At 48.9% G+C, this 22,536-nt stretch overlaps 1 protein-coding gene across 5 annotated transcripts in view; it reads left to right on the forward strand.

Moving 5' to 3' along the window:
• Positions 1–4,897: 4,897 nt before the first annotated feature.
• MYO18B (myosin XVIIIB) overlaps positions 4,898–22,536 on the forward strand; it is a 397,224-nt gene continuing 379,585 nt past the window's right edge. For 4 of the 5 annotated variants that reach the window (XM_078336710.1, XM_054239730.2, XM_054239724.2 and 1 more), the window contains exons 1-2: positions 4,898–5,042; positions 21,911–22,060. In XM_078336710.1, coding sequence (XP_078192836.1) covers positions 22,024–22,060 — 37 coding nt within the window. In that variant the 5' untranslated portion in view covers positions 4,898–5,042; positions 21,911–22,023. The remainder of the gene's footprint in view (positions 5,043–21,910; positions 22,061–22,536) is intronic. The other variant, XM_078336705.1, reaches the window with a different exon arrangement.

Genomic DNA, 22,536 nt, shown 5'->3' on the forward strand with positions numbered 1-22,536 from the left:
TATCTACTTCAGTGTGCTGTTTTTCCTGTCAATTAAAAGCTGCATTTCTTTACCAAGCTGTTAAGATACCAGAGTGACTGACTGGAAAGAATCCTGACTCGTGGAAATTCATGCAAAGGCTGATTTTATATAGAGGAGGAAGGGGTCTGCCAAAAGCATTTCTGCTAATTTGGTGGAGTGTTGGAGCATCACTGGTTTCAGGGTTTCGGGGACCAGCGCTTGTACCCCCTGAATAACACACTGCAAATGAAGAGCCTGGATATCACAGGCGGTGAGGAAACACAATTGGTCTCTCTCATCTCCACTTTATCTAGAAGGTATCTGGTGCTTCCCAGCCCACCACTGGGGGAGGTTTGGATTCCCTCCCAGAAAGTAAGACCCCTTGGAAATTTCCTGCTCCCATGGAAATGTGCTGGGATCCCCCCGTAGTGCCTGTCACTATAAACCAGAAATCCAAGGTGGCAGTCCCCAAGCCATAGCAGTCTGGGCATGACTGTCTGCCTGTAGGTCCGTGGGTCAAGGGCAGGCTGGGTATCTCCTGTCTTTAAGTGGGAGGGGAAATACATCTTGCTAGTTCAGGAAAGAAGGAAGCCACGGTTGGCGCATGTAGCCACTGAGTAGCCCTGGAGTATATTTGTGCTTGCCACTTTGAAAACCATTTTGAAAAATAGTCGACGGGGGACCCAGCTATGGAGTGTGTAGCCAGGTCCATGGGGAGAAGGTGACAGCCATCGTGGTGCCCTTGGTCTAATGTGTTACGTAACCGAGGGCAGCTGGATATTGGAGTTCAAAAAACCAAGCACTCCAACCCCTCCCAAGAGCTGCGGAAATCAAGTCACTCCCTTGGGAGCCAGAAGGTGGGGAAATAGCATCGGCATCTTAACTCCCAGCATCATCCCTTTGGACAAGCTCTTTGGCCCTTAGTTTTCTCACCCCTGTGTTATGAGGGTTAAATTAGAGGATACTGAAAGGTCATCCAAGCCAAAAACATCCTCCGTCTCTGACTAGAGGTAAGTGACGTGTTGAGGCTGCAGTAAGGAAATGCTCTCCCGAGTCCTAGGCTCCTCCTACATTGCATTATGAGTAATGATGTTAATGTCCCCCTTTAAACTGTGAGTTCCTGGATGCCGGAGCCCCACAACTATGTATTGAATTTGAGAAGAGCCATCTAGCAACTGCAAGGCTTTCTGTCCCTGGGCACTTTTACCAGTTTGGATATTGGAGTTCTAAAAAAAAAAAGGTTTTAAGGCCAGGCATGGTGGCTTATGCCTGTAATCCCAGCACCATGAGAATTTGAGCCCAGGCATTTGAGACCAGCCTGAGCAGCATAGCAAGACCCTATCTCTACAAAAGAAAAATAAAAAACTAGCCAAGCATGGTGGTGCATGCCTATGGTCCCAGCTACTCTGGAGGCTGAAGCAGGAGGATTGCTTGAGCCCTGGAGGTGGAGGCTGCAGTGAGCTGTGATTGCGCCACTGCACTTCAGCCTGGGCAACTGAGACCCACTTTAATAAAAAAAAGTTTCTCAGCCAAATTATTCGGGCTATTTCCAGAGATCAGATTCACCAAATAAAACCTTCAGCTTTTACTTTGTGCTCACATATACAGTTTTGGACATGCACATAATTAATGAAATCCATGAGGGGAAATGTAATGACTCATTTTTTTTGTTTTTAATGTTTAATTTTTGTGGGTATCTAGTAAGTGTATATATTCGGGGTACATATACAGGCAGGCAATATGTAATATCCCATCAGGGAAAGTGGGATATCCATCACCTCAAACATTTATCCTTTCTTTGTGTTACAAACATTCCCCTTATATTCCTGTAGTCATTTTAACATATATAATGAATTATTGTTGTCTGCACTCACTTTACGGTGCTATCAAATACTGGATCTTATTTATTAAACTAGGTTTTTGCCCCCATTGACCATTCCCGTACTATGCCTCCTAGGCTCTGGTAACTATCATTCAACTGTATCTCCACGAGATCGATCGTTTTAATTTTTAACTCCCACAAATGCATGGGAGCAAACAATACTCGTCTGTCTGTGCTTTGCTTATTTCACTTAACATAATGTCTTACGTGTCCTTTCATTTTGTACATGTTGTTGCCAATGACAAATGACAAGGTCTGTTTTTTCTTCTTCTTTTCTTTTTTTTTTTTTTTTTTGAGATAGAGTCTGGCTCTGTCACCCAGGTTGGAGTGCAGTGGCGTGATCTCAGCTCACTGTAACCTCCACCTCCTGGCATTCAAGCGATTCTCCTGCCTCAGCCTCCCGAATAGCTGGGACTACAGGTGCACGCTGCCATGCCTGGCTAATTTTTGAATTTTTTTAGTAGAGACAGGGTTTCACCATATTGGCCAGACTGGTCTTGAACTCCCGACCTTGTGATCGGCCCACCTTGGCCTCCCAAAGTGCTGGAATTACAGACGTGAGCCACTACACCCTGCCACGACTGGATTTTTTGATACTGCTGCTTTTGGATAGTCTGTTTGCTTTAGGGAGAAGCAGATTCAAGGTGTCCTTTCCACCTGGTAGAGGTGAAGTTAATGTTGCCTCTTTGTCAGCTGGTCTAACTCGTAAAATTTCCTTTAGTGTTTCTAGGGCTTCCACCTTTCAGATTCCTATTGCCTTGAGCTGATTCTCGGCCAGGCCTGGAAGGTGAAGTCACAGGCACAAGTACCTGGTATTCAGTTCTAACTGCCTTTTTAGAGTGCACTTGCAGGGAGTTCCAAGGTTCATCATCAGATTTCAGAACTGGAGGTTTAAGCTTTTAGCCTCTTCACAAAAAATCAACATGGCAGAGGAGACCAGTAGTGAATGTGAGTCTTCGTAAGGTAACTGTAAAAAGGAGGAAGCCTTTTCTTATTCATTTGTATTCAGTGTGGTCAAAGTAATACTTGGTGGTCTTGTGTAGCACACGTCCGCCCACCACAGGTGCCAGGTGAATGGAGCAAATACTTGCCATGTTGACTCCCTGGGGACAGATAGTTCCCTTCAAGTCAACAAAACCTTCCTGCAGGTCATGGCCTCTAGAGGGCCCCAGCCCTGGGCCCGGAGAATCATTTCTGCATGTCAGCCCCGCTGTTTCAGACCAACAACCTCAGAAGGACAGTGAGGACAGGAGCTGATGGTTCAGGACCTGTGACACAAGGTGCGGTGGGCACCGGGGCGGGGGTTCGTGTTTCAATGTCAAATGATCTATCCCGATCTGGAGAAAACAGCTCACTGGGACCTGTCTCCAACCTCTTCCCCTGGTACAGCCTAAATGTCCCATGCCACTCTTTGCTGGGGGCCCCAGGGACCCCTCCTCAATCTTATGTATATTTTGTTTTCCTTTTTTTTTTCTTCAAAGTGTAGTTTCGTTCTTATCACCCAGGCTGGAGTGCAATGTAATCTCAGCTCACTGCAACCTTTGCCTCCTGGGTTCAAGCGATTCTCCTGTCTCAGCCTCCCTAGTAGCTGAGATTACAGATGCCCACCACCACACCCGGTTAATTTTTAGTATTTTTAGTAGAGATGGGATTTCACTGTGTTGGTCAGGCTGGTCTCGAACTCCTGACCTCAGGTGATCCACCCGCCTCTGCCTCCCAAAGTGCTGGGATTACAGGCGTGAGCCACCGCGCCTGGCCTAGACTGCCATTTTCTCAGCAGCCTTCCCTTAGTTTCTCAATTAACTTTTGATTGACTGCTAATTTTCAACATCCCGGAATGAAGTGAGTAGTTGGGGAAAATATTACTCGATGAGCTCTTGGGAAAGAGGAGCAACACCACGTGGGAATTATTGAAACAAGTCTCACAGGAGCAGTGTGTCATGCTGGGGTGATTGTAGTCTTTGGAACCAGAAAGACTTTGACTTGAGACATGACTCTACCCTCCGCTAGCAGCATGGACCTGCACGTTTATCTCATGTATTGAAATCTGTACTTTTCTCCTTTTAGGCAGTGGACAGAGCACTTTTTACAGCACCTAGTTTGCTGCTGTGTTTAAGATGGTTTCCTCTAGGGCCAGCTGGCTTTGAATTCTGGCTTTCCATGGCCTTGGGCAAGTTGCTTAACCTTTTTTTTTTTTTTGACAGTCTCACTCTGTAGCCCAAGCTGGAGTGCAGTGGTGCGATCTCGGCTCACTGTGACCTCTGCCTCCAGGCTTCAAGCAATTCTCCTGTCTCAGCCTCCCTAGTAGCTGGGACTAGAGGCACACTACATTTTTTTTGTATTTTTAGTAGAGACAGGATTTCACCATATTGGTCAGGCTGGTCTCGAACTCCTGACCTCAGGTGATCCGCCCACCTCATTCTCCCAGAGTGCTGAGATTACAGGCGTGAACCACCCAGCCCAACCGCTTAACTTTTTTTGTGCCTAAGTTTCCCCACTCGTAAAGTGGGGCTGGGGAAGAACCCCACCTCATAGGGAATGTTAAGTGATGTTTGTGAAAGCCCCGGGTGCCTGGGATGTGAGAACCACTACCTAGACATTAGGTCTGTTTACATGCACTGGTTGTTTACCAAAAGGCACCAGCATCTATTCAAGTTACTTTCTTTTCTTCCAGAGTCTGCCTGGCATGTAGAATCGGCCAATTCTCCTCCTCACCCAGTTCCTGCAGTCTCTGGTTATCTGTGTGGGCAGAGGTGGGAGTGTGGGTGTGTGGCCTGCTCTGGGACAGGGATGACGAGAGAGCATGTGCTTGTGTCCGGAGCTGTCCCCTTCCCTGCTCAGGGGCCACCAAATATGTCCATGGTCTCGGCTGCCTGGTCCATGGCCACCCTGGGCTGCCGTTTCCTGGCCAGACCTGGAGCTCACAAGCTAATTTTAGAAATGACTGGTCGACTCAGCTGCTGCTATCACATTGGCCCAGAAGGAGGGTGCGGGGAGGACGGGTCGGGGAGGGGCAGTAAGAGAAGGGATGTGTGTCTGTGTGTGTGGAGGGGTGCTCCTTCGCTCCTGCTTTCCCAGGCTGGTGGGTTCCCTTTGTGGCCACCTGGGGCGACGTCTTAGGCAGTCGTGGTTCCTGTGATCTGTGTCCTCTTTGCAGAAGGTACTGTTGGGCTGGGTTTTTGATGGGCACCTCGCGAGCTGATGGGCAAGTCTGAATTTTCAGGAATGTGCTGTTGGGGGCTGCGGTGGCAGGGCCTCCGGGGTTTGGTCTATTTTAGGCCTTTCTGCTGCTGAGAGCTTCCGAGGCCTGATGCCTCTGCTAGATGCCCGTGCTGCTCAGTTTGAAAACGAGAGTGTTTCGGCGGAAAGATTTTAGAACAAAATGCTGGGGCAAGTGAACATTTTTAAAAGTCCCTCTTCTCAGGACCAAGCCGTTCGCTAATAATTTTTAAAAACGCGTTTAGGGTCATGAGTTAATCTCCACTGTGAATCTTTGCCGGCAGACGTCAGGGTTTCTATTTTTCCTCAACTCCCAGTGGTTTCTGCTTAACTGGTGTTGGGTTACGGTCAGGGGAGAGCCCGTCTTCCCCTTTCATGTTGCCAACTCTGTTGAGTAGAAACGTCCATTTCAGTGTTCTCTTTTAAACTGCAGATTAAGCATGTGTGAGTGTTCGGGGAAGGGCAATGGAAATTCGTGGCAGAAGGTTTCAATTTCATGCTGCCTTCCTTGAGCTCTGTCTGAAGGAAGGTGTATCTGGCACCCCGGTTAGCGGGCATTTCTTTGAATGAAGAAGATTCACAGGTCTCAGTGGCCCCACAGTGGGGCAGAAGGGGGCTATACTTTGACGTGGAGCTCCCTCCCAGGAGAGGAGAAGACCTCACCAGCTACAGGCCTCTGGGCTGCTGCCTTCCTGCAGCTTTCCCATGGAGGAGGCCAGGAGTGGGGATGCCTGGAGTGGGGAGCCCAGGCTGCCCAGTCTGGCATCAATCAACCCACAGGTACAGGAGCCTTGACTTTTGTCCCGTAGGGCCTGGAAAATGAGGCTGTTACTTTCACTCTGTGGTTGTTTAGAAAGATGCTGTCTCATTCAGTGCACCAGCATGGAGGCTGAGTGGCCCACGAGGGCTTCTGGAGTCCAGTAAGGATGGTGGTTCCCTTGGGTGCTGTATCCATTGTCGACCTACGTTGTATTCTCCCGTGTCTGGGTACTATGTCCAGTGTGTACCGTGGGAACAGAAAACAGAGGGTTCTATGTATGATTAGGCTATGGATGAGTTCTAGAAAATATTAATAGTGAGGAGGAGAAAAAAAAAAAAAAGGAGGAGGAGACGGAGAAGGAGGAGGGGGAAGAAAAGCAGGAGGAGAAAGAGAAGAATGAGGAGAAGAATAGCGAAGGAAAAGGCCAAGAGGCCAAGGGGTGGAGGAGGGAGGAGGAAGGAGGAAGAAGGAGGAAGAGGAGGAGAGGGAGTTTCTGGTCCCCTGGCTTTTGAAGGGCTGTATGTTACCAGTCAATAAATATTTGCTGCCACTTGCCTCCAGGTCTGGTCACCTTGAATATCCTGTTTGGGCTCTGTAACCTTGGGCGAGTCCTCTCCCCAGTTGGAACTCAGTTTCTCCTTCTAAAACCTGAGGGGGGCTGGGCGTGGTGGCTCTTGCCTGTAATCCCAGTACTTTGGGAGGCCGAGGCAGGCGGATCACCTGAGGTCAGGAGTTCGAGACCAGCCTGACCAACATGGAGAAACCCCATCTCTACTAAAAATACAAAATTAGCTGGGTGTAGTGGCGCATGCCTGTAATCCCAGCTACTCAGGAGGCTGAGGGAGGAGAATCGCTTGAACCTGGGAGGCGGAGGTTGTGGTGAGCCAAGATCGCACCAGTCAGTGCACTCTAGCCTGGGCAACAAGAGCTAAACTCCGTCTCAAAAAACAAAACAAAAACAAAAACAGAAAAACAAAAAAAACTCTGGGTGGGTTGCGTTCCACCACCTCTGAGATCTTAACTGGAATTCAGCGCCCAGGGAGGTGTTTCTTGAAGTGAAGGGTTGTTGACAACCTACCCATCAGACTCACGTGGGCCAAGGGTGGGGTGGGGGTGTTTTAAAATGAAGATTCCTGGGCTCATCCCAGACCTATTGAACACTCCTGGGGGAAAGGGCCCAGAAATTCACAGATTTGAAACTTCACAGGTGGTTCTGGTGCTCACCCAAATTGGATAAGAGCTTTTCCTTTGATTTGAGCTAACAAAACCACAGAAGGCTGTTGCCAGCACCTGCCCCGTCAAAACTCATGAATTTCTACATTTCGCAAACACGGACAAGCAGCATAGCACTTTATTAGGGTGTGACTGTTGCAAAGATTTTGCAGGGCCAGTGTTCCTCTGGGGGTAAGATCAGGACTTTCTGCGGCAGTTTGAGGAGAGAACGGAGGGCCTCAAGCTGAGCAGAACCACCTCGTGCTGCCAAAAGTCAGGGACTTGGGCCTGTGAGTCTACAAGGCCAGGGCGAGACAGCCCTTCACTGGGTCCTGGTAGGTACTAACAACTGTCTGAATGGCCCATTTTAAGCCCATGGTTGGCTGCTGTGGTGTGTGGCATGAAAATAAATGTGAAATTTAATTATTTGAAAAATGGAAGAGGTGGGTTTGAGACCAGGGAGGATCCTCCTCCCAACTCAGACTGCTGCCCAATCCAACCCCTCCTGTGACAGATGGTGCAGCTGAGACACAGAGAGGGGAAGCCACTTGCTCAAGGACACACAGCTCTGCGGTAAGGGTGTTGGGCTGAGATCAGCCCCTGCTGTCATGGCTGGTATTCAGGGAGCAACCAGGAGCCTCTTGGGTTTAGAAATAATCAAATCTGGCTGGGCACGATGGCTCACGCCTGTAATCCCAGCACTTTGGGAGGCTGAAGCAGGTGAATCACCTAAGGTCAGGAGTTCAAGACCAGCCTCACCAACATGGAGAAACCCCATCTGTACTAAAAATACAAAATTAGCCGGGTGTGGTGGCACATGCCTGTAATCCCAGCTACTCAGGAGGCTGAGGCAGGAGAATCATTTGAAGCGGGGAGGCGGAGGTTGCAGTGAGCTGAGGTCATGCCATTGCACTCCAGCCTGGGCAACAAGAGTGAAACTCTGTCTCAAAATAATAATAATAATAAACAAAATTCACCATGTTACCCCCTCGATGAAGACCTTAAGGAAAGGTTAAACCTCAGCTCTAGCTTGAATGGGGCAACAAAAATAAATTGCATCTTATTTTATTTTTATTTAGAGACAAGGGCTGGCTTCATCACCCAGGCTGGAGTGCAGTGGCACAATCTCTGCTCACTGCAACCTCTGCCTCCCGGGTTTAAGCCATCCTCCCATCTCAGCCTCCTGAGTAGCCAGGACTATAGGAGAGCACTCTGCCCAGTTAAGTTTTATACTTTTTGTAGAGATGCGGTTTCACCATGTAGCCCACACTGGTCTCGAACTTGTGAACTCAAGTGATTCACCCTCTTCAATCTACCAAAGAGTATGGATTACAGGCGTGGAACCACTGCACCTGGTGGAAAATGAACTTTGTTACACAAACAAGGCCCTGGACACCAAGATAGATTTCTTTAACATACACACATGCTCGCGCGCGTGCACTCTCTCTCTCTCTCTCTCATTCAGTCTGAAGGATCCAGAGACACCACTATCTTCATCTGAATCTCTCCTCTCCCAGATCATGACTCACCCAGCTTCATAATTTTCCCTGTCTGCTCCATTTTTCACGTGTTTCACCCTGATGCTGATTTACTTGTAAGAATTGCAGTTTCTGGGCCGGTCGCAGTGGCTCACGCCTATAATCCCAGCACTTTGGGAGGCCGAGGAGGGTGGATCACGAGGTCAAGAGATTGAGACCATCCTGGTCAACAAGGTGAAACCCCGTCTCTACTAAAAATACAAAAATTAGCCGGGCATGTTGGTGCGTGCCTGTAATCCCAGCTACTCAGGAGGCTGAGGCAGGAGAATTGCTTGAACCCAGGAGGCGGAGGTTGCGGTGAGCCGAGATCGCGCCATTGCACTCCAGCCTGGGTAACAAGAGCGAAACTCCGTCTCAAAAAAAAAAAAGAAAGAATTGCAGTTTCTGGCAACAGAGGAAAGATCCTTAGGAACCGGCAAAGTGAGTTCCCCACATGGCCAGGGCTCATGCGTAGGGTAACAGGAATTTGAAGGTTCGGGGTCTCAAGTGAATTTTTCTCTGCCTGTACGAGACTGAATGCATTTTCAGCTGTTTCTCGGGTACCAGCTGGGGTTTGAGTTTCAATTTCATGGACGGCAGCTGGATTAACTGTTGCGTAGAGGAGAGATGGTGGCTTGATGGGATTAAATGTCTCATTCACGCTTAATATTCCAGTGAGCTTGGGTATGAGTTATTAGCCCCATTTTAGAAGCCAGGAAGTAAGATTTGGAGTCTGGAGTGACCCCAGGTTATGCAAGGTGAAAAAAAACAAGACTCAATACCTTTGTGCTAGAGACTGGACTGTTCAACCCAATGTCCTGAAGAATATCTGTCGAGATAATAACTTGTGCAGCATTATTTCACGGGGACAGATAAGACAGCTTTTTCACGTTCATTACTAATTTAATCCGCTGATGATCAAGGCAGGGCAGTGATACAGTCCCAGTTTTATAGAGGAGGAAACTGAGCATCAGAGAGGTTTAGTGACTTGCTTCTCTGCCAACAGTGGATGGCTCATTTTCTCAGTTCTTTGTTACATCTAGTTATTATTCAAAGCGAAGATGATGTTGCCCTCTCTTTCTCTTGATGCTCCTTGCCATTTGTCACGATTCTTCCAGACCAGGGTTCTAGACCAGTGTCAGCGTAGGTGCTGTTGGTATTTGGGTTGCATATCTCTTTGTTGTGGACCTTTCATGTGCTTTGAAAAATGGTTAGTGGGCCGGGCGCAGTGGCTCAAGCCTGTAATCCCAGCACTTTGGGAGGCCGAGGCGGGTGGATCACGAGGTCAAGAGATCGAGACCATCCTGGTCAACATGGTGAAACCCCATCTCTACTAAAGATAGAAAAAATTAGCTGGGCATAGTGGCCCGTGCCTGTAATCCCAGCTACTCAGGAGGCTGAGGCAGGAGAATTGCCTGAACCCAGGAGGCAGAGGTTGCGGTGAGCCGAGATCGCGCCATTGCACTCCAGCCTGGGTAACAAGAGTGAAACTCTGTCTCAAAAAAAAAAGAAAGAAAAAAAGAAAAATGGTTAGCAGCATCCCCGCCCTTGACCCAGTAAATGCCAGCAGCCCCTCCTCTCCAGTTGTGACAACCCCAGATGTCTCTAAGATGTCGCCAAAAATGCCCATTGGCAGGCACCATCACCACTTGGTGAGAACTGTGGGTCTAGTGTAGTCCTGTCCAACAGAACTTTCTGTGGTGATAGAAATCCTCCATGTCTGTGCTGTATAATATGGTAGCCATGAGCCATGTGGCTCATACAACTGAGATGCTAAATTTTTGATTTAATTTAGTTAGAATTAATGTAAATGTAAAGCCACATGTGGCTAGTGGCTCCTGTATTAGTGCAGCTGTAGGTAGCAACACAGTAGTGGAGCAGTCGATTCCCAAAATCAGTCAGGGGAGCCTGCCACCCAAGTCTAACCAGCTTCTTGCTTCATGGGGGCAGGGAAACACTAGGCTGGAAATGGCAAATACTTGGCACAGTGCCATCCCTAGCCATTCCTTCATCCACGGCAGGCATTGCAAGTCGATCACAGTACGCTCTCTTGTTCAGCCCAGGCATGGCTCACAATGTTCCTCAATACAACACTCTGGGCAGGCCCCAACTACAAATCAGTGAAAGAAACATTATTGGACATCCTGGCACTTGGTCACGAGGCCCGTCTGTGAGGCCCAGCATCTCATCAGCCTGTAAGAGTGGCGGGATGACTCACCGGACGGTGAGAGCGGGTGGCCAGCCTAGGTCAGTGGAGCAACCATGATACAGAGACGGGAGAGTCAATGGGCTGGAGGATCTGAGATTTTTCTAATTTCTCAAAGAAACACCCACTGCATGATTTAGTGATGGAGGCCGGCAGGCTGGGGGCGGGGCTACTGGCTGGTCAGCCACTGATATGCAAAGCATTTGAAGATTTTAATCCATCTGGGACTGAATCTGAGTCAACTGGGGACATAGCTGCTGCAAAGGGCATAGTAATAAAGCCAGTAATGGCTCACAGGCCTACGGAGCATCTAGTCCTCAAACCTATCCATGAAGCGGGCAAGAAAAACCAGCATCCCCATTTGACAGATGGAGGAGTTTGCAGACCTGAGAGGTCTGACAACAGGCACAGTGAGGCCACACTTAGATCTAAGACTTCCAGGGCTGTCGCGGGCCTGTGGAAGTGCAGGAAGCCTGCTGCGTAGACCCTGGGCAACCCTTTGCAGAGTGAGATGTCCACTACTGCTGCAGAAGGCGGGTTCAAAAACTCCCAGGAGACAGTGACCACTGTTCTGAAGACACTGGGAAAAGGCTGAAGGCTACAGATGAGAAAACTGGGGGGCAGATGTCATCATTTCAGTTGGAAAAGGGGTTAACCTCCTTGTCTGTTGTTCCAGAGAATGGAACTGAGGCCACTGTGTGGCTGGCCTGCGGAGGTAGCTCTTTAAGAAGGGAGAAAAAGCGTCAGACTTAACTCACTGGGACATGAGGACCTTGGTTCTGCTATTGCAACTGTAGGACTTCGAGAAAGTCAGTTCCCCTCCCTGGTCCGTGGATGCTGGGATATAGGCGAAGTAGGTTTTATGGCTTCTGGGGGCCTTTTGGAGCTCTGGTTCCAAAGAAGAAACACAATTAGAGCAGACTCCAAATGTCCTGTGTATGAGTGAGCTCCCTGTCAATGAACGTGACCAAGAGTGAACTCACTGACTCGATCCAGGAAATTCCCTGTGATGTGAGCTGGGTCTGTGGGATTTCTCCACGTGTAAAGGCCCCAGGTTCTGATGCTAAGGGTCATTTCTGGAAGCCTCCACACCTGCTGCTCTCTTCCCGCCATTCTTCATCTCCCCACCCCACCTACTTTTCTCTTCCTTCCTCCCTCTGTCTTCAATGTTTCTCTTTCCCCCATCAACCCTCCCGCCCTTGTTTCTACTCATCCCTCTCCCCTTTCTCACCATATGTATTGCCTGAATCCTTGGCTATAGCTGGCTGTGGGCCACCCTCCTCCTGATTAGGGAGAGGATCTGCATGCTGGGCAAAGTCCCTTTTCATTACTGCCTGGCTCTTCAGCCACCAAATTCCAGGCTTGGATAAAGCAGGCTGAACCTTGTATGAATCATGAGTCTCTTTCTCTATTTAGCCAGCGGATGGCAATAGATAGCACTTTCACACCATTCCCTCCTTCCATGCCCAGGGCAGACATTAACAATCGATCAGAACACCCTTCGTCCACTGAGCCCAGATAAAAGCTCAGAGTCCTTCCTATGTAACCCACCAAGCAGCCACTGTCTGTCTATCAGGATTGATATGTGGGCTAAAACCTACTTCTCCTTCTTGGGGTAAGGCAGCTGTAAAGTCAGGGCTATAGTAGGGTGCAGAGGGCTCACCCCAGTGGGGCCATTTGAGGAGTTTAGGAAAAAGACTATTTACCAAAGTGGAGGCAAAATGCAATGGCAGCATTAAGGTAACAGTTAGCAAATGACAGCCCATGGCCAGATCCATCTCTCTGCCTGCTTTTAAAAATAAAGTCAAATTGAAACAGCCAAGCTCATTCATGTACGTATGAAGTGTGGCTGCTTTTGAGCCACAGGGTAGAGCTGAGTCATTGTAACAGAGAATCTACAGCTCCCAATGCTCAAAAGGTTGACTATCTGGCGCTTTTCAGAAAAAATTTGCTGCCGCCTGCCTTAAGGGAAGCTGCAGCCCTTTGAGGATCGCAAGAGTGGAGCTGTTACTGTTTCTGGGCCTGAAGCATCAGAGGAGGGAGTGCTGCCAGTACAGGAGAGGGTAGAGAGTGCAGACAGACTGAAGGCGCCTTTGGAAGAGGGAGGCAAGCAACCATGGCTGTCCAGGAGGAGAGCAAAGATACAGATGCCCTCTGATCTCCCACTGGTGGATGACTCCCATTAGCTGAACCCACCTGGAAGATGGAAAGTGAGGAAGTCCGTTGGAAGAGTCCACAGGGTGGGCATCCAGACATAAAGCAAGGTAGAAGAGAGGGAGGGGGAACCTGAAGGTGGTGTCTGCGGTTCTCCCAGCATCCTTTTTTCCCTCTGTGCCTGGCCTCTGATACTTTCATCGGAGAACCCAGGTATCAGGCATCCAGATCATTCCTGCTGAGCAGCTAAGCTCCACGCTGGTGTTCTCGGTGGCCAGCCCCTCGGCTGGCCTCCAGGAACCCTGTGGAACAGCTGAGGGATGACACGCTTACACTCACCAACGAGACTCTGAGCAAGACAGGATTCTTTTTTATTATTATTTAAAGACATTTATTTAGCATCTAATATTTTATTTATTTATTTTTATTGTTATACTTCAAGTTCTGGGGTACATATGCAGAACGGGCCAGTTTCTTGTGTAGGCATACACGTGCCATGGTGGTTTGCTGCATCCATCGCTCTGTCATCTACGTTAGGTATTTCTCCTAATGCTGTCCCTCCCCTAGCCCCCCACTCCCTGCTGTCCCCCACTAACCCCCCAACCCCTGCTGTCCGTCCTCTAGCCACCCCCCTGACAGACCCCGGTGTATGATGCTCCCCGCCCTGTGTCCATGTGTTCTCATTGTTCAACACCCACTTATGATTGAGAACATGTGATGTTTGGTTTTCTGTTCTTGTGTTAGTTTGCTGAGAATGATGGTTTCCAGCTTCACCCATGTCCCTGCAAAGGACGTGAGCTAATCCTTTTTTATGGCTGCATAGTATTCCATGGTGTATATGTGCCACATTTACTTTATCCAGTCTATCATTGATGGGCATTTGGGTTGGTTCCAAGTCTTTGCCATTGTGAGCAGTGCCGCAATAAACATACATGTCCGTGTGCTTTGATAACAGAATGATTTATAATCCTTTGGGTATATATCCAGTAATGGGATTGCTGGGCAAGACAGAATTCTAAATGAAGATGGAATTGATAAAGAACCAAATAGTGACCTAAGTCTTGTGGCCAGTGGAGGGGAGGGCAGGTGACAGGGGGTAGTTGGGTAGAGGCTGCAGGAGGCTGTCAAGAGTCCTGCAGGGTGACGTCGGCTCACACCCTCAGGCATGGTGTCACGGAGGATAGTGGCCCCACAGGCACATGAATGATGGCAGAGTCAGAGCTAAGAATGGGAAGGAAACTGTTTTTATTGAGAAGCTGCTGTGTGCCAAGCATAGTGGTGGTCCATGCTGGGAAGCCATTGTGCTAAAGTGGCTGCCAGCACAGCCTCTAAAGTCAGACCATCTGGGTCCAAGAATCAGCCCCATCACCTCCTGGCCGGGTGCAGGATGCATCCCCTCCCCCTGAGTGTCCTGAGGTAGAGTTACTCGGAGAAACCACCTCTTTAGGTGGAAAGAGTAAATGGTGTGATCTACTTAAGTCCTCAGCACTGAGCAGTGCAGAAATTCTAGTGGTACATTATCCACAGCCCTGATTTTGCCGTGTCCCCTGGAAAGAAGGGCAGAAATCTCAGAGTGGAACAGAAAAAATGCAGGGATTTAGGCACTTAGGTTATCTTCATCTCCTCCTGTGTGACCGTGATCCAATTTGTCAACCTCCCTGATCCCAACTACCACACACCCTTTGCCATGACTAACACCAAACAGATGCTAAGTAAGTGTCAGTGTCCCCTGTACACCCTGCCCTACCCCTGAATGTACCTACTTGAGCCAGCTTCCTAGGATTCCACAACTTGCCATCAGGACATAGGACACCTCTGAGCACCTTACAGATTGGTCGTCTGTTATTACTGATGTGGAGGCTTGATGGGAAGCTGAGTATGTGTGGGAGGAGTCAGGCACACCTGGGGACAAGTCTCACCTTGGCTGTCTTGTTGGAGGACCTCAGACAAGTGTCTCAACCTCTCTGAGTCTCTGTCCTATGGGAGTGATGCCAACCCTTGTGGGAATGAAATGTGATCATGGTTTGTAATATAATCAAATTCCGGTCCAGTAAAAATTGGAGGGTCATGGAGGCAGTTTAGGAGTAAGGATCTGTATTGGCGCTGGGTGCACAGCTGGTTATCCCTAAGTGTTTGGTGAATTGTCTTGTGCTGGGTCCTGGGCTGGGGTCTTCAGGTCGGTTTTAATCATGGAGTCAAGAGAAAGTGAAAATCTGATTAAGGGAAGTTACTAGGGATCCAGCACATGCTTAACACATGGGCGTTCTCCCATTGCACGGCTGAGAAAACTGAGGCTCAGAGAGCTCCCTGGGGTCTCAAAGGATGTGAACTCAGGCCATGATAAACATGCTTCCCACCACATGTGGATGCAGACAGCACACGGGGGCATGAGAAATCTCTGCCCATAGACTTACTGTTCTGTCCCTTCTCAGGCACATTTCTAACCATTCATTCACCTACTTATTCATTGGAGAAATATTTAATTTTAATGAGTTAATTTTTTTGGAGACACTTGCACTGGAGAGCAGTGGTGTGATCACAGCTCACTGTAGCCTTGAACTCCTGGGCTTAGGTCGTCCTCCTGCTTCAGCCTCCCACATAGCTGTGACCACAAGTGTCTGCCACTACACCTGACTAAAAGAAATTTTTTTAGACATGGGGTCTCGCTGTGTTGCCCAGGCTCTTCTCGAACTGTTGGCTTCAAGTGATCCTCCTGCTTTGGTTTCTAGAAGTTGGTATTTCAGGTGTGATCCATTGTGCCTGGACTGACAGATGTTGATTGAAAGCTAAGTATGTGTTACGCTCTGGGCCTACAGAAGTAAACAAAACAGGCCAGGCGCGGTGGCTCACACCTGTAATCCCAGCACTTTGGGAGGCCGAGGCAGGTGGATCACAAGGTCAAGAGATCGAGACCATCTGGTCAACAAGGTGAAACCCCGTCTCTACTAAAAATACAAAAAATTAGCTGGGCGTGGTGGTGTGTGCCTGTAATCCCAGCTACTCAGGAGGCTGAGGCAGGAGAATTGCTTGAACCCAGGAGATGGAGGTTGCAGTGAGTCGAGACTGCGCCATTGCACTCCAGTCTGGATAACAAGAGTGAAACTCCATCTCAAAAAAAAAAGAAAAAAAAGAAGTGAACAGAACACATGAACATTCTGGCCCTCGTAGGGTCTGTGTTCCTGAGGAGGGGAGGGGTGGGACTGGGAGTTAAGATGCCGTTTAAATAGGGAGTGAGCACAGGCTCATCGAGAAGACTTTAAGTAGGTAAAGATGTGAGCCATGAAGAAAAAGCATTTGAGGCAGAGGGAACAGCACGTGCAAAGGCCTTGAGGTGGGAATGTGCCTGGGAGGCTGTATCCTGGAGGTCAGTGCAATTGACAGGAAGGATAGAAGGGGAGAGGTGCTAGGACAGGTGGCCATGGAGGGGGCGCTACAAAGATGTGCAAATGTATTCTATAAGACAGGTGCCATGTTGCAGGGGACGTTGCGGGGTGATGGGGGAAGGCTTGAGGATCCCATGGGACCACTCGGATCCAGCATGTGTACGTGGAACAGTTTCAAGTCATCTGCCGGCTTTGGGGGTTGCTTTTCCTCTCCCCAGCCTCTCTCCCCTCTAAGCGCAGACTTGAGACTTTATATCATGAATTCCAAGTGTCTATGGCTGCCTCATGGGCTTAAAACAGCAGCTGACGAGGCAGGTGTGTGTGTGGGGCCTGGACGGGAGTGTGGCGATAAGAACATTCGCTTAAATTAAGGCTTGACAAAGCCTCCTCAGAGGGATTGGCTCCCGGCCTTGGGTCAGTGGAGCTGGCCCAGGGCCTCTGAGGGACAGGATGTGGGGGTGAGGCCCCGCATAGTGTTCCCTCACATTGTCCCCTTCTGCTAAGGCCCTCTGGGTAGGCTGGCAGCTCCAGGGCTAAGGACAGCCCCTGTGACAGCCAGGATTCCGCCTGGAGCCGAAAGCTGAGGGTGATTCTTGGGAAGCGGCCACTTACGTGGCCAGGCCTGGGCTGGATGGGAAGGCAGGTGGTGGCGGCCAAGGCAGCCACCTCAGGTCAGGCCTATTTATAACACGGGCTTTGCTCCTTGGTCATGGAGCCTGTGAATCACCAGGGGGCCTCACCAGTGTCTCCCAAGGGGTCAGGAGGGGAGGGCGTCTTTCCCTCCCTCCTTTCCCCGAGCCCCTCTCCCCTTTTGCCCAGACTCGGAGCTTCTGGTGCCTCTTGCTCCCTTTCTCATCATGTGATGCCAGCTTCCCTTCCCCTTCTGCTGTGATTGGAAGCTCCCTGAGGCCTCAGCACACGCAGGTCCTGGTGCATGTTTCTTGTACAGCCTGCAGCACTGTGAGACAATTAAACATTTTTCTTTATAATTTACCCAGCCTTAGATATTCCTTTATAGCAAGACAAGACAGACTAATACAAAGGCCCATCCTATGGAAAACTTTCTCTTTTTCTTTTTTTCTTTTTTCTTTTTTTTTTTGTTGTTGAGATGGAGTCTTGTTCTGTTGCCCAGGCTGGAGTGCAGTGGTGCGATCTCAGCTCACTGCAACCTCCACTTCTCGGGTTCAGGCAATTCTCCTGCCTTAGCCTCCCGAGTAGCTGGGACTACAGGCACCTGCCACCACACCTGCCTGATTTTGGTATTTTTTAGTAGAGGTAGGTTTTCACTGTGTTAGCTAGGATGGTCTCGATCTCCTGATCTCATGATCTGCCCACCTCGGCCTCCCAAAGTGCTGGGATTACAGGTGTGAGCCACCGCTCCTGGCCTGTGGGAGATTTTTTCTTAAGGTAAAGACTTGGCTGTTAGCACTTGGACATGTTTCTCTTCCTTCTTGGTTCTTCGTATACTGAAATTCCCTTCCTGCAGGGCTGCATAGGAATGCTGAGGTCTCAGCTAGTGACATGCTGAGAGGCGTGGAATGGCCAGCTCCCAGAATAAAAGCCCTGATTTGTGGCATTTGCCAGTTTGTGTGGTGTAAATGTTCCCATGGCTGCCGTCAAGCTGTGAATTGGGCTTTGCCGAGTGCAGAGTCGGAAAGAGGTGTTCACCGTGGACTCTCAGGGGATGACAAGTGGTGGCCTCAGCACAGCAGCGGGGCCCAGCCACGGCCCTTGGCCTCATCAGCTTCCAGGATGCGAAGCTGCCTAAGCAGCCTCCATTCCATCATCTCAAAAATGTACCAGTTTTCTGTATGGGGAGCGTTTCATATCCTCCTTCTAGCTATTTGAAACTATGTATTACTGTTGGCTGGGCACGGTGGCTCACGCCTGTAATCCCAGCACATTGGGAGGCTGAGGCAGGTGGATCACTTGAGGCCAGGAGTTTAAGCACAGCTTGGCCAACATGGCAAAACCCCATCTCTACTGAAAATACAAAAATTAGCTGAGCATGGTGGCATATGCCTTTGATCCCAGCTACTCAGAAGGCTGAGACAGGAGAATCACTTCAATCCAGCAGGCGGAGGTTGCAGTGAGCCGAGATCACGCCACTGCACTCCAGCCCAGGCAACAGAGCAAGACTCTGTCTCAAACACACACACACACACACACACACACACACACACCTGTATAATATTATTTTTAACTATAGTCATACAGTGCTGTAGAACACTAGAAGTTACAAAAGCTTAGCATATACCTCTTATACGGCATACCGTTCTACTGTAGGTATTCAGTCAGGAGAATGAAAATGCATGTCCATTCAAGACCTTTGCAGAATAATTCATAGCGGTTTTCTTTATAACAACCACCTTCTTCTTATGAAGTCACTGAAGGCAGCTACTTCCAGGTTTATAGGGCCTTAAAGAACTCCTGGTCCGCAGCTGATCTGACAGCTGGGATGGGGGTGGGCATCTCTCAGGAGGGGTCAGTGAAGCCGGTTTCTCAGAGGGCCAGGCCAACCCAGAGCTAGGTGAGAAAAGCCAAAGGCGGAAGAGAGACATGTTCCTCCACTCAAGACCACTTCCAGGAAGACCTTGGTCTATTTCCTCCCACTCGATTTTCTACAGGAAGCCTTTTTGGCTGTCCATTTTGGACAGCTCTGTGTGTGCGGCGTTGTACCCAGTCTTCTTCACTTTGCTGGCTGAGACAAACAGCTTCCCGTGTTCCTGCACATGTTTCCCAACAACCCTTATACGCTGCAGGGCTGGGGATGTGGAAACAATGCAGCCACTTAGGAAAACAGCTGGAAAGTTTATTTATTTATTTATTTTGTTGCTTTTGTTTGTTTTTGAGGCTGAGTCTCACTCCATCACCCAGGCTGGAGTGCAGTGGTGCGATCTCAGCTCACTGCAGCCTCCACCTCCCACGTTCAAGCATTTCTTCCACCTCAGCCTCCTGAGTAGCTGGGACTAAAGGCGCCCACCATCATGCCCGGCTAATTTTTATATTTTTTAGTAGAGTTGAGGTTTCACCTTGTTGGCCAGGCTGGTCTCGAACTCCTGACCTCAGTGATCCACCCACCTCGGCATCCCAAAAGGTTGGGATTACAGGCGTGAGCCACCTCGCCTGGCCAGAAAGTTTCTTTCTTTCTTTTTTTTTTTTTTAAATTAGACCTAATATTATCATACTACCCGGCAATTTCACTCAGAGGAACCTACATGACTTTGTAGCAATATTATTTATAATGCCCCTAAAGTGGAAACAGTCTAACTGCTCATCACCTGTTGCATGGATTAAGAAAAATAAAAGCAAAAACCGGTCTATTCATGCAGTGGAATGCAATTGAGCAACAGAAAGTGATGAGGGACTGACACACACAGGAACGTGGATGAAAGTCAAAAACAGTGAAAAAAGTGAAAGGTGGCCGGGCGCGGTGGTTCAAGCCTGTAATCCCAGCACTTTGAGAGGCCGAGGCGGGTGGATCACGAGATCAAGAGATGGAGACCATCCTGGTCAACATGGTGAAACCCCGTCTCTACTAAAAATACAAAAAATTAGCTGGGCGTGGTGGTACGTGCCTGTAATCCCAGCTACTCAGGAGGCTGAGGCGGGAGAATTGCCTGAACCCAGGAGGCGGAGGTTGTGGTGAGCCGAGATCGCGCCATTGCACTCCAGCCTGGGTAACAAGAGCAAAACTCTGTCTCAAAAAAAAAAAAAAAAAGTGAAAGGCGTAAATGACTAAACACTGTGTGATGACACTATAGCGAATGCCCAAAAAAACGCAAATTTATAGAGGCAGAGAGTAGATTTGTGGTTGCCTGGGGTGGACGGAGAGAACAGCTAGTGACAGTAAATGGGCATGAAGATTTTTGGGATGATGAGAATGTTCTAAAGTTAGAATTGCACAACTCTGTAAATTTGTTAAAAATCATCAAATTGACACAAGGGTTGAATCTTATGGCATACAAATTGTAAATTATATATTTAAAAACAAATACCCAAAGGGTTATAAATCGTTCTACTCTAAAGACACATGCACATGTATGTTTACTCCGGCACTGTTCATAATAGCAAGAATTGGAACCCACCCAAATGCCCATCAATGATAGACTGGATAAAGAAAATATGGCACATACACACCATGGAATACTATGCAGCCAGAAAAAAGGATGAGTTCATGTCTTTTGCAGGGACATGGATGAAGCTGGAAACCATCATTCTCAGCAAACTAACACAAGAACAGAAAACCAAACATCGCATGTTCTCACTCATAGGTGGGAGTTGAGCATGAGAACACATGGATACAGGGTGGGGAACATCACACACTGGGGCCTGTTGTGGGGGCTGGGGGGCTAAGGGAGGGAGAGCATTAGGAGAAATACCTAATGTAGATGATGGGTTGACGGGTGCAGCAAGCCACCATAGCATGTGTATACCTGTGTAACAAACCTGCACGTTCTGCGCATATATCCCAGGACTTAAAGTATAATAATACTAAAGAAGTCATATTGGCTGGGAAGTAACCGGTGCAAGTAAACGAGGAAACATAATCATTATATGTCGATATAGCAAGTGAAAAATGCTTATTAAATACTCTTTTCGATGGGTTCGTACTGTCACTGCGAATTGGATGGACTCTAATTTATTTGACATTCTCCAGTTGTCAGACATCGTGTCTGCTCTTTCAGGAATGAAGCTAAATCAACATGGTGATAAAATTTTCTGGTTTCGGATTACTTCCTCAAACTTATTTCCCAGAAAAGGGCTTTCTAGGTCGAAAGTTATGAAAATTTGCTAAGGCTCTCAATGTGATGACAAATTAGGTCTCCAAGCATGGGACAGACTGAGAGCTATGGTTTCCTGCCTTCACCTCATCTTCCAACTGCGGAACCAAGTCCTCCCTCGACAAAGAAAACCCCATGATTCATGGTGTTAGACATTAGAACGGTGCTTTCCTTAAGGAAATAATGACCACAAGGGGGCATGAGAGAGTTCCAGGTCTCTGTCCATTTTGTGAGTTGAGATGGGATTTACATAGCAGTAAAATGTCCAATCTTAATTGTACAGCTGGGTAAAGTTTGGCATGTCATACGCTTGTGCAATCATCCCTCAGGTGAAGATACGACACATTTCCTGAGCCCCAGAGAGTTCCCTTGTGCCCCTTCCCAACCCAAAGCGAACCTCCATTACCGTAGATTAGTTTGCCTGTTCTCGAACTTCTTAGAAATAAAATTATAATGTTTGAATCTTGATCAGGTGCTAGGTTTATTGATGTGTTCTTTCTGGAAGAGCTACTCAGCTACACACTTTTGATCATGTATTTTTCTGATTGTATGTTATATCTCAGTAAAAGTTTGGGGCCAAGGGGAAGAATATTTCAGGGCACTGTTGACTCTGTGGCCTGCAGCATCCTGGCTGACCATCCTTGTGGCAGGGGTAGCGGACAGTGGCTGTACCTGGCTGTGCCCATTCCTCCATAGGGTCTTGGTTTGTGGTGTTGGCGGAGGTGGGGGCAGGGCCGTGCCCATGAGCTAACCTATCTCTCTCTTCTCTCCCCACTGTGTTCCTGTATGTCAGTCCTGTGTCCGTCCAGCTCATGTGCTGTGTGTGTCTGTAAAGCCTCATTCCGTGCCGTCTGGCAGGGAGCTCCATCTCATCTCATCATCTCACGGCCCTGGCACTGCCTCAGCATGGCCATCTCATCACGCCTCGCCCTTTGGGAGCAGAAGGAAAGTGAAACTCATGGCTGGAGCTGCAGCCCTCTGCAGGGACTGACTTGACCCTCGGGGAGACAAATCCAACCTTTCCCACCTTGAGCGGGGAGTCTGACATCAAGCCCATCTTGTAGCATGTGCAGTCCCACCTTCAGGCTTCTCCTAGCCAGCTCGGTTAGCCTAGCCTTGGCCTTTCCAATCCAGCTGGCCACTGCAGGCTACACCCTTGGCTCCCTCCAGGGCTGCCTGGTCATTTTATGTTCCAGGTGGTGGTGGGGAAATGAGGGTAGACCAGCTGTCCCAGCTCAATCCTCATGTCAGCTTTGATGAGCACTGGGGTTTGGATGGGAGGAGGGGCACATGGGGGGCAGAGGCAGAGCTGTTGGAGGCCAGGTTTATGCCACAGGGGTGCTTTTCTCTGGTTTCTGCCTTCAGGCACCAGAGAGAACTGGAAAGGGGCTCTCCTCCCCCAGATACTCCTTCTTCCCC

The sequence above is a fragment of the Callithrix jacchus genome, chromosome 1 (assembly GCF_049354715.1).
Source record: "Callithrix jacchus isolate 240 chromosome 1, calJac240_pri, whole genome shotgun sequence".
NCBI lineage: Eukaryota > Metazoa > Chordata > Mammalia > Primates > Cebidae > Callithrix > Callithrix jacchus.